This window comes from Neomonachus schauinslandi, chromosome 10 (assembly GCF_002201575.2).
Source record: "Neomonachus schauinslandi chromosome 10, ASM220157v2, whole genome shotgun sequence".
NCBI classification, from domain to species: domain Eukaryota; kingdom Metazoa; phylum Chordata; class Mammalia; order Carnivora; family Phocidae; genus Neomonachus; species Neomonachus schauinslandi.
Window position 1 is genome coordinate 52,635,557 of NC_058412.1, and position 12,562 is coordinate 52,648,118.

The 12,562-nt window shown below is 46.9% G+C and overlaps 1 protein-coding gene across 1 annotated transcript in view; it reads right to left on the reverse strand.

Moving 5' to 3' along the window:
• The window catches only part of ANTXR1 (ANTXR cell adhesion molecule 1), a 219,499-nt gene that overhangs the window by 60,295 nt on the left and 146,642 nt on the right, over nt 1–12,562 (reverse strand). The window contains exons 14-16 of the mRNA XM_021699264.1: nt 10,066–10,107; nt 2,135–2,230; nt 1,454–1,621 (exon numbers count right to left, since the gene is read on the reverse strand). Of these exons, the coding sequence (XP_021554939.1) occupies nt 1,454–1,621; nt 2,135–2,230; nt 10,066–10,107 (306 nt within the window). The remainder of the gene's footprint in view (nt 1–1,453; nt 1,622–2,134; nt 2,231–10,065; nt 10,108–12,562) is intronic.

The following is a 12,562-nucleotide window of genomic DNA, read 5'->3' on the forward strand; positions in this document are numbered from 1 at the left end:
GTTAGCAGAGGAATAACATGCTCTTGAGCAGAAATTGGGTTCTTCAAACCGAATTAGCGTTCTTTCCAAATCCAAGATTACAGAAATGAAAACCTGGCTATAACCAAGTATGTCGTGTTAATCACAAGGTACAGATTCCTAAAAACGACATAATAGAAAATTCCCTTTCTTGTTCATCTCGGAGACTCTGCTTGGCTCCTTCCTGTCTGCACACGCATGCACGCCACTGCATGTTCTGCGTGAGAAAATAATTAGAAGCAAACAGCTGTTAGGCAAGCAAGCTACGTTTCGCCCACATCTTTCCAGAGTTCAAGCTATTGCCCCTAGGGGGCGGGGTGTGGGGGCGGAACTTATCTTGAAAAAGAATCTCCTTGCTTTAAGCACAGCAAACCAAAATGAAAATACAGTGCCTTTAGTGTGAACATGAGCTAGCTTGGCTGAGAAGAGAAAACCACCAACGACATTTCACTCCATTGTTCAAAATGGTTATTTCTATTGATTTCATAGGACAAGGGCTGCTCTAAGATGAGCAAATAACTTAGTGAATGGTGAGTATTATTGTCGCTTTCATTGGAAGAGGGGTAAGGCTGTGTGGGTGCATGCGTGCAGATATGTGATGAGACCTGGCTCTTAACCCGGGGTCTTTCACTTGCGGCCTTGGAATTGGGCCAGTTTCTGTTTGGAGTATAGAGGTAGTGGAAGAACAAGAGGAAGAGAAGAGAAGCCTTCAGGAAGCATTAACTACCTTCTATGGCTTACACTTCCTAAGAAGCCAAAGAGGTTTATGTTCTGGAGCTGTGGAGGGGAAGAAAGATAGTGGAGGAAAAAAAGGGGTTTTGCTCACAGCCAGGAAGAGTGAGTCCTAGCTGCATGGCCAACCCCTGAAAGGCTGGCAGGAGAGTTGGATAAAGAGGAATGGGCTTGGGTTACGGCAAGAGGAAGAGAGGTAAGGCTTCAAGGAGAATGCTGCCATTTTTGTGAGATAGTGGAACTGCCTGCCAATGAAGTCGTGAGCTATTATAGAAATTTACAGTCCTGGGGTTACTACCGCAGGCTCTTGACTCCTAGTCCTTCTGGGGTTACTTCTGGGGTTACTACCCCAGGCTCTTGACTCCTAGTCCTTCTGGGGTTACTTCTGGGGTTACTACCCCAGGCTCTTGACTCCTAGTCCTTCTGGGGTTACTTCTGGGGTTACTACCCCAGGCTCTTGACTCCTAGTCCACTTGCATCCCACTAGTTTGCCACGGAGATTTTAGAAAGCCTAGTCTCAACTTTGACACTGTCGAAATAGAGCAAGTAAATCCCTGTACTTCTAAGTCCATGATTTTAGAAATGTGTTCCTTTGTGATAATCTGGAATTTGGTTGGATATTTTATCATGTCAAGAGTCCGATTCTTCCTATGTAAGTGTCTTAGCAGGAGTATGATGGATTTCTGAGTAGAGAGAGACACACCTTGATCGGGGAGTACCACTTCCGAGGGGAAGAGGGCCGCCGCATGTTGTTGTTGAGATTTCGAGGCTCAGGGAATTCGTATTCCTGCTCCGGCATCTTGACTCTGGCATTCTTTGCCTTTTCCAGCTTAGCACCTTCTTCTGTGGAACCCTTTTCTCCCCAACGAACCTAAAATAAATAACATATGATAAAATAAAATGACAAAATAAAGTATAACGTCCCTGGAGAACAGGCTTCGTACATACACGGGTGACGTGCAATGCAAGTGCTACCCCCTCCCCAATTCCTTTGGGTTTTGAGGGCCAGGGAAGAGGAGGGTGTGGAAAAAGGAAAGAGGAAGGGTTGAAGGGGCAGAGAGAGCAAGCTGGGCAGATGGATGTTTAGGGGAGGAACTGTCCAGGCTGTGGGGACAGCGTGTGCAAAGGCCCCACAGGCCCACGTAAGAACTTTGAATTTTATTCCAGTGAGAGAGGAAACCAGCGAGGGGTTTGAGCAGATGAGCAAACTATTTTGACTCAATGGTGGGCAAGATATGAGGGTGCACCATTAAAGGGGTATACCTGCCATCTCTCTGTCCACATCCCCATCAGACCTCAAGTACGAGTTTTCACCAGTTTTATCTGGTTTTCCAGCACAGAGTAGTTGGCACATAGATGTGAGTACATGAAGCTGTGTTCTTACCTCCATCCTTTTAATGCCTCCAACGCCTCGCCCACCATAGTAAGAGGCATCTACCGTAGGCCACTTTTTCTTGGGCAGACCATCATCATCTTCTTCCTGCAGAAAAATTGTCATACATGAAGGAAACAAAGCACAACTGCTCTATGTACATGTGTCCACCTTGGCAAAGTGGATGAGAGTCAACTGCCTGGGCTGAACCCTGGGGCCTTCCTTGGGGCAAGTCACTTGACCCATCTGAGCTTATCTTCCTTATCTGTAAAGTGGGGGTAAAAGCAGAACGACCCGGTTGGGTGCTGGCACAATCCTGGGACCCGTTCCCTTGTGCATCTCTACTCCTTCATAGGGTATTTCATCTAATCCCATCTACGTGCTGATGACTTGTGTGTTTATATCTTCATCCCTGACTCCTCTGAACCCAAATGTTGACTTGACATTTGGTCTCCTCTCAGGGGACTAATAACCATCTCAAGACTACCATCAAAGAGAAGTCTCCCCACATCCTCACCTTAAACCTGCACCTCCTCTAGTCTTCCCCACTGCCTGGAGCCACTCTTGAATCCTCTCTCTCCCCCACCGTCCCTCTCCCAACTCATCTCAGTTTGCCAGCAAATTCTGTTGACCTTACTTCTAAAAGACCTCAAATCTGTGACTTCTCCACCTCCACCTCCATCCCCACCCCGCCGCACTGGTCCCAAGTCCCCTATACTTTCTCCAGGATACTGCAGTAGGCACCTAGCCCGCTTCCCTGCCGCACTCCTTGCCTACAGTCTGTTCTCCACAGAGCAGCAGAGGAGAATCCTGACCCCAGCTCTGCCCTGCAAACTCTGGCCTTAACTCACCTCTCCAGCCTTCTTCCTTACCACGCCCTGCTTCCCTGCGCTCCAGCCTGCTTGCCCTCTCCCTGTCCCTCAGAGACTGAGCACATTCCTGTCTTGAGGCCTGTGCACAAGCTGTCCCCTTGCCCAGGGATGCTTCCCCCCTGCTCTTCTCCTGGCTGCCTCCTGCCTGGACATCTCTCTAAAGTAGGCCCAGTCTCTTCATCCCATCAATCGGTTTCATTTTACATAATGGATCCTAACATGGCTTGATATTTATTTACTGTTGGTCTCTCCAGGCTGGAATGTAAGGGTTCCATGGAAGCTTCTGTTTATTTGTCATGTTTACCATTGCATTTTCAGCTTTTCGAATGGCACCTAGCATGTGGGAGGTACCTAAGAACTGTCTTTTGAATTTACAAACAAGTGAGATGAAATGATTCAAATAAACCAGTTAACTCAGCGTCTGCAACTTAGCTCAGTGACCGGAAGTTAGTGCTTATTATATTTTTTAAGATGAAGGGAGAAAACAAGAGGAACTTGTAACTTTATGGATGAAAAAGGGAAGGATAATTAGCAACACTGTTCCTTATCTTGGCACCGTAATTATTCCTGTTGAGGGGAGAAAAATATCACCATCTACAGTCACGCACGGATGGGTTACAGGCTAGTGGCATGATTTCCTTCCCGGGCGGAGAAAGGAAGCTGAAAAAGGAGTCTCTGCAAAGCAGAAGAATAAGCCAAAGAGGCTGAAATCGTTCAGAACAAGCCTGCTTCCTACAGCCTATGTTGGTGATATCGGAGAGTCAAGGACTCCAAGTTGTATCCTAGGTGGAAAGGGCATCCCATGCAGGAGGCAAGGGATGAGCGAAGACAAATCATCAGCAGGACAGAGATCCAGAGATGACAAAGCAAAGCAGTAACACATTAATGCATTAAGACTCTCTGGGTGTCTTACTGTGCTTGGGATGGGCAGACTTTGTTTTAAAAAATTTGAAAATTTTTTATATATCTTAAAGGACATGATCACAGCAGACCCGGGGATTTGCAACATCTTGGCAGCTGATACTTGGGTTGGTCTCTCTGTCTTTTTAAAACAGATCTGTCCTTCTTCACCATGGTCTGTGAGCCCTGAATGCAGGGTGGATTCTGTTGCCCTTGTATTCTAGGTCTTGTACGGAGCCTGGTGCACAGGAGGTGGTCAATAAGCAGGTACCGAGTTCGCGATAACCACAGCTGAATTTATGAAGCCTTTGCCATGCATGTGCCAGTCACTCTTCCAAGTGCTTTACCTGCAATAACCTTTTCATGTCACAGTGGGCAGCTCGGTAGGTGGTGCTATAGTGTTTGTTTCACGGAGGAGGAAGAGAGCGATTCGGCGACTCAGGTCACCCGGTTCGTGGGTGGCAGGGCTGCATTTGAGCCCAGGGAACCTCACTCTCGTTTGTTTCTCGGTGTCGGCAAAGTTCTGGGTTTTGTCCTTTGGGTTTTGCTTTTCCAGTCATTTGATGGTATCGAATAAATGCTACTTTTCTACTTCTCCCCCCTTGTACCTGCACATTTGGAGGCTTTAGGACTGTAAGACATGATAAAATAATAAAACCAAAGAGCCCCAAATATCAGTTCACACTACTTTACCTTATGAGAGAATTTCAGAAGGCTTAGGCTGTTAAACCAAGAGCCTTAGATATCTAACACATACGGTTAAACTATCCCTAGAGGTGGGTGTCTGTGTGTTATATATGAAATATGGCTTCATAGCTGGTCTCGTGCAGTTTTCCAAAGGAGAGAGATGAAATTATATCACCCCAAACTGAATATAGCAGCACCAAGAACATGGGAAACTCCAAGACTAAAGCCGATTTATTCAACTGGGAACGGAAATGGTCTTAGGAGTCTCCTAATTTTTTTTTTTTTTTAAAGAACAGGAGTACAAACACTGGAGACCATTTACTGGAGCCTCTTCATTGCACAGTCAGATCCGGAGAAATGAAAGGACCAGGGGAATTGAAGCTCTGGTCCTGTTCCCTGATGCCTTGTCCAGGGATCTCCCCCCTTATGTGCCCCCGGGGCTGCCCTTCCTCATGTGGTCCGTCCCGCCGCGGACTTGCTGCAGGCCCTGGTCTCCACTCTGCTGAGATGTGCAGCAGGGGCTGGCCTTCCCACAACAGGAAATGCCAAGACTTCGATCTGCTCCACCAAGCCTGCCGTGTAATCCCCTGACCCGAGCTTGCCTGCCAAACTTAAACAACAACAGCAAAGACAACACAAAGGCCCAGGGTTTGACGGACAACGGCGAAAGAGTCAGAATTTCCCTGCAGTTACCATGGCTCTGTTTACACATTCTAGAGATGGGAGGGTTTTGCAATCTTCAGAAGAGAAGGGAATCTTTGATGTGTCTATTCATTTGGCCCCAAACTGATGGAGTAAAATCACAGTCCCCAGCAATGCCACTAAAAACATTGGCAGCATCTGAAGAAAATATCTCTACATTGAATTAAGTAGAAAGTCTGTCTTGGGGAGCCCCCATCACACTGCCCTTCAAGGATGTGGGGGGTTGGCGAGGAAGAACTGCCAGGACAGATCCTCTGCGATTATTAAAAGACAGGGATAAGCCAAATTGCTCCGTGTGAGCAAAGTAGTAGGGGTGGAGGGTTTGTGGGCAGTCAGAAAAGGACGGGCGCGAGAGAGTGAAGGCGAGCAGCCACCAGGCTGCCCAGGGCCCACCTGTGAAGAGGACCTCAGGCACCTCCCAGGAGCAGGAATGACAAGGATGGTGGCTTGTGCTGGGACTCACCCCTGTACTTTCAAACCTTTTCAAACCTCTTTGCAGATGGTCTTGTGCCCGTGGTGCCTTGGTGGTGCGGGGGCGGGGGGGCAGGGGGAAGTGTCGGAATGAGGTTTGCAAGATGGTGCTTGGCAGATGAAGAAGATGAGATACGGCTGAAGAAAGAAGGAGGAATCAGTGGTGTCTGGAGAAACCGCAGAGATTAGGGAGGGATGCTGGTTTCCCATCAGGGGAAGTTATGTTTAAATCCTAAAGGATGTGGTGGCCCCAGACATCTAGTTGGCTGATGCGTGGGTAAAACAAGTGACAGCACATTACTCAGACAGTAGACGCTCCTTCTGAGCGGCGGGTCCCCAGGCAGCCCTGCTCCGGGAAGAGAGAGCTCCAGAACACCAAGCCTGACACGCACGTTCGGTTCGCCCATATCTGGGTTTGTCCTGTGCCGCCCTCAGACACTGAATTTTGCCATCTTTCTAATCATGCCAGGCTTTTGTACAACTCCATGCTTCACCACTCATGGCTCTGTGTGCTTAGAACGTCCTTCCTCCGCTGTTTCTACGCTTCTTTTAGAATATCGCTGGAATGTAAGCTGTTCTATGAAGAACTCTCCGATTCCCCCACAGAATTCAAGACTCTATCTTGGGCCAAATGAGGCCGCCCACCCCCAATTCACTGCACCATGGGCACCAGTTGCAACTATTTACGCAAAGGAGAACGTAACTGAAGCAGAGTGGAGCCCAAGGAAACAGTTCCATTAACATTCGTTGAAGGGTAACCCATCTTCAACCCTGAGGAGAAGCCCTATCTAGCCACAAACAGGGCCCTTTATTTGTCTATTCTTTCATTTACTCACTCAAGCAACTGGAGCTGAGCCCCCACGGCTTGCCAGCACAGTGTTATATTTTGAGAAAAATAGAGTGAAAAGAATAAATCTGCCACCAAGATTGTCTACATTTATAGAAGAGTATGTTTTGTGAGGGTGATGACATAAGGACGGAGGCCGTTGAAGCTCCCAGGACCACAAGGCTCTGGAGGGCAGAACCCAGAGCAGAACTGGCTGTACTGTCTCATCTGAGGTCTTTGGGGATAAGCCAGAGAGGTCACCCTCAAGGTCAGTCTTGGAGATGAATTCCTAGGAGTGAATTGGCAAGGCAGAAAAATCCAACAACACTTCTCTTTGTAAATACCAAAAGCTGACCGAAGATATCCCCATTCTGAGTTGCATTTCACATGTCATGACCCCGTATCATATCTGTTCACCTGCACACACAATGATTAAGGACAGCACCATGATTGTCCTGTATTCTTCAATGAGGAATAGTGTATTTCCTTTTCTAGTAGTGACGTTCCTTTTTTAATCTACTGAAATAGAGAGTACTGAATTCTGGGCCTGTTCTAGGACTAATGCTTGGAGCGTGTGTGTGTGTGCGTGCGAGTGCGCATGAGAGTGTGTATTTGATGTCCACTGGAAAGAAGATGCCTGGCAGTCGCTTGGCTCTTCACCCTTCCAGAGTAGGGGGCGACTCTGGCTATCCTTGGAGACGTAGCTGTGAAGCAGTTCAACTTGTCTGGTCCTAAACAAGTTATATGATTTTCCCATAGCTCGGTTTTCCCATCTAAAAAGTTCTTGCCACAGAGAAATATTAGGATGAGTGAGCATGATAATGAACCTGGATATAAGTTCATTATTCAAAGCCAGGTGCTTATTGTTAATTGTATGCCCACCCATGTCAATGCCCTCGGTATGCATCCCTCTTCCTCCCAAAGAAACATAGTCACAAAATCGACGGAGGGTGATGTAGAACTAAACCACCAGATGAAAACCACATTATTGGATTCCCCCTTAAACTGCCAATAATTTGGAGTATCTAGAGAGTTTGTGAGAAATCCTGACTCTGCTGCCAATTAGAGAAGACTCTCAACTCAGGAAATACCCCTCTTAGTTGTTAAAATTGAACTTTCTTGCTTTCACTGAGGTCTCGAAATTTCAAGTCATTTTTCTTTGTCTTCTCTTTATACAGGAGGATCACTGTTGGTTACATGGAATCTCAGAAAGTCAAAGCTTTTTTATATTATGCATTTCGATATTCCCTATTAAAGAGGACCACCAAGAGCTTGTTATAAAGTTGTGTTCATTCTAAGTTTAGCTATTTAAATAGTAGATATGTCTCCCTTAGGATATGATGCGTATAGAACTGGTTAAAGTTTGGATAATTAATGTTGAACTTGTTCACATATATGGCAGAGCGTTTGACTTCATAGAGCCGTTAATTGAATGTTAGACACTGTGTTAAGCTCTTTGGGGATAAGTCCAAGATTAGTGAGCTATAGATCCTGACCTATAGACCTATAAGACCTAACGATCTTAAATTTTGATGCAGAAGAAAATGGTCAGTAAAATACCCTGGAATGTGGAAAAGGGAGAAATGAGAAATCAGTCCCAATGGGAGGAATTCCAGTGTGTTTTGTGGAGATAGTAGCACGTGAGCTGTGCCCGAAGGACTGGTGGGATTTGAATGCAGAAAGCTGGAGCGGAGAAGGTTCTAGAAGTCTAGATTCAGACTATGATTTTCAGGGCACTGTGTAAGATCCTTTGTAGAGCTAAATTATGTTACCTGTTCCTGTGGGATTTAACAAATTTTTTTTTCTGCTGAAACATTAGAAAGGAGATTTGGGCTGCTTAACCACAAGGCAAAGGAATTATCAGGGCCAACACACATGCGAAGTGATCAGTGCAGCCTGCAGCCTACCCCAGCCAGCCTGGAAACCCCTTCAGGTCTAACACAACCCTTTAGATCTCAAGTATCCCAAGGTTGTCCTTCTGTTTCAGAAACCAGGCCTGCCTTCTTCAGGTGGAAGTATGACTTCTCTGGAAATATTGGATGAAACTAGGTGGTGTTGGGTAAATCACACCTCACAGTCTGGTACCTAAGTCCCCTGCTGTATTTTGACCACAACGGCTGCCAGATCACCTTCCAAAGGCAAACGCAGAGTCAGCACCAGAAGAAAGGGCAACAGCTCCTTTAACTGAACATAATGAAGGGAGGGAACATTCTTGACCTCAGGGCAAACAGAGCAACTTCATCAAGCGACAGCTTCTTGCCCTATTTTCCTTTGGGAGTATGAGAGAGCTGCACACAAGGGAAACACAGCCAGACTGGAGCCCATGGAACTCGCCACGGTGGTTTCTCTTGAAGGATTAAGAAAAGGCTTTTGTGGATGTAAAGAGGGTTTTTCTTCCTCCCTCCTCTTTGCAAAGCAATGTAATTTCCTCCCTTGATTTCTGGGCAGAAAATTTGCATTCCAATGATATGTGCTTTAATTGATTGCAGCTATTAAATCCCTTGGCTTAGGAGCATATGGTTCAGGATATAACAGACCCATGGAATGTTAAATTCAATCATTCTTCTCTCCATATGCAGGAAACTTGACAAAGGCATTGGGAAGAGGAAGGGTGAGGGGGTTGTGCTCAGTTTGCACACAATAGACTTTAGGGGTTGAGGGCAATGAACTTGAATCCTCACCCTTATATCTTTTGATCTCATTAAGTTTTCAGACCTGCACCCTGGCTTCTAAATTGGTGAGTGATGCATCCAGGGAGGCCTGTTGCTTTGGGAGTGATCGGAGGATGAGGACAACTCCTGGCCAGGCGCTCCTGCCCAGGGATGCTCCTTCTCACCGTTAGCCTTTAATGCCTCCACCAGATTGTACCCTAGGCCATGCTTGCACCAGAACTGCCTACTGGGCCAATTTATGGTGGTGTCTAAGATGTTTTCTCTTCCTTTAAATGATGAGGATTTGAGAGCCAGTTCAGGATATTAACATATCCACTCACCATCCCCCAATATATTTTTATTACTGCCTGGCAAATCTTTAAATCTTTAAACATTGTTTTCAATGAAAGAAAAATGGAGTACCTCAGCATCAGGCTGTTCATAGAATCACTGTTTAGAGAATGTATCAAATTTGCCCTGATCTACATACATGAAGCATACCTCTGCAGGGAAAAGAAAAACCTAAAGTGTCTGTGTTAGAGGAGAAAACTGTATGGATAAAAATATCTATGCTAGTGTCTCAGATTTTATCTTTGCAGGTAGAAACCCTCCCAAACCATTCTGTCTGTGGCTGCCACAGTTCCGTTCAGTTCCTGTTCATCCTTGATTCAGAAAGGACCCAAGACTTCCCTCCCTGCTCCCTCCGATGCAGTGGGAGCCTGGGCCTGACTTAGCTCTGCTTTGCAAGGGCCTGAGTCCTGGGCCAGCCCAGCCAGCTCTCTGCTCCACCTTACCACCCTCTCCATCTGGCTGCAACCCGCTCTGGTCACTTACCTCACTCTCCTCCGCAGGGGGTGGAGGAACCTCCTTGATAATCTGAAAAGAAAAAAAAAAAAAGAACAAGTCAGTGGAAATCTCTGGCCACCTGCTTTCCAAGAGGCCTGTTCTCCAGAAGGGTAGTATGGCCATAATTACCACCGTGATGGGCCCACGCAAGAAAGGCTGAGTCAATGCCATGATGTGTCTTTCTGGGCAGAATAGCTCAGTTAGTTAGAGCCTGATCCAGACTGAGGGTTGCGTCTTCAATTGTGTCTGTTTTATATAGAGAAAAAAATGTTCCACAAGGGACAGTTTCATCTCTCATTTCTCATTACCCAGCTAGCTGTCTTGCAAATTTATTTGCTCATCCAGTTATTCATGCATCAAATCGTTTATCTACCCATGCAAACATCTGCACATGTGACAAAGAACTGTACACCACACAAGAGAAGATGGTGCTGCAGAGATGAGTCAGGTGTGCGCCACACTCAAGCTGTTGGCAGTCAACTGCCACTGGTCCCAAATGGTACCTACCCAAGGAGGGAGGGTGTGATGGTTAGGCAGACCAATTCCTGACAGAGGGCAGCAAAAGAGGGGTAACCAAGGATTTCTTTTAGGGCCTTGACTTTTAAGGAGCACAAAGATTTACATTACAATATTGTAAGATTGGATTCTGCAACTTCCCCCTCATCAGGACTGAGGAAGAGAGACATGTGGACACTCCGGGAGGAGAGAACAATCCGGAACTCCTTCTAACCAATGAGAGGATGATTGACGCAGGGGAGGAGGACAGTTGGGTGACGTGAGCAGCTTCTCCTCCTGCTTGTCCCCAGTTTGCACGCCTCATGCGTAAAGGAAACCACGTAACCTTGCAGTTAATTAGATTTAGAGTCTTTTATAAAGCAGCTTGGCCGTTATCTACCGTGACTCCACCAAGTCCCTTGGAGGCTCCCTCCTCTCACTCCAAGCTTAGAATTTTGGGTCCTCTGCATGCCGTCTTTTCCTTAGAGAGTTCTGGTAAATGCAAAGGTCCTTCTATATCTCTTGATGTCCTAGTGCCCGGGCTGGCCTGGACCACTTTTGGCACGCGTGCTCAGGCCCTCCCACAGGACCAGCCAGATCCTTACTCTTTTAGTTGGCGAGCTCGTCTGGCTGCTGACCTGGCAGCCTTCTAGGCAGCAAGGTCTTCCTCACCTTTCCCTCCTGAGCACATGTCTCCTTTGACTGGATGATTTGGGGACCTCATCGGTGCTCTGATCCACACTGCTGTCATCCACACTACCACCATCTGTAATATCATCTCTGTGTGTTGAGATTGGCTACTGACTTGAGGTTGTATTAACACCAGCCAGGGAACGGAGACTCCAGCCATCTCAAAGGATGGTATTCAATTAACTAAGAGGCCCAGGTTAAGGCCTCCAGGGCTTTCAAGCTGTCACTTCATCTGCACCCACTTCCTGGCCACTGTGGGAAGCCTGCTGAAGGTCTTTGGAAAGCATGAAGCCATGATTTTGCTCACCCACTCAACACTGGCTCCGGATTCCTTAAGGAAATCTCTGGGGAGGGCCATTACTGTCCAATGCTGACTTCCCATCGTCCCAGAGGTGGGGATGATTTTAAAACAGGAAATGGCCAGAAACTGGAGGGAGAGGTGAGGAGCTGGGAACAGCAATCTGGCATGGGTCTTTTCTCTTAGGGCTGGGTTGGGAGGGGAGTGAGAGGGAGAGCAGGATGTCAGGGAAACACAGACAGATGTTGACAGAAGTGCTGTGGGCAGTGTGCACGGCAAGGACGCTGGGTATATAGAGGTATATAGGGTATACAGTGCAGAGCAGCTGGGCTCTTGTCTTCACTGCGCTGCCGGCTTCCTCCCTCACCGCATGGAAGCACAGCGTCATTGTCCAATGGGAACCCCTGACCTGCCTTTTTCTGACCGTGAAGATCTGACAAGTCCTTGAACCTCCCTGGGCTCTACTGTTCTAATCTGTTAAATGGGAGTAATGTAACCTTGTGGAGTCATGATGAGCAATAATGTTTGTAAAACATCTGGTATAGAGTGGGTGTTCAATAAATGGTACATGCTATTATTATTATTATTCTCCTTTGCCTTTCTTTTCTCCTTTCTCTATCTCTTGCCTTTAGTACCCCTTTAACAAAGGTTTCACTTAACCCCCTGCATATACTGATCTACTAATGACTATGTATGGTGGTTTCCATAAGATGGGTAAGGCAGGAGACTGGTGCTCAGACAGTGGTCAGGGGGCTCGAGAGTGGCCAAGGGACATCAGGGTGGTTAGCAGTAAGGTGTCTCACCACACGTGTGTAGGCACGTGACATGAACCAGGGAGTGCAGCACCAAGTGGCCTACGACTCAGACCAACACAACTGTGGTTGCCATTCAGAGTCACTTCCTGAGTATTTACTGAATTCTACATCCAGCAATGTCCCAAGGGGAACCCACAAGACAATGTCAGAATACACAATGTATCAAGTATTAATCAAAGGTGGACTA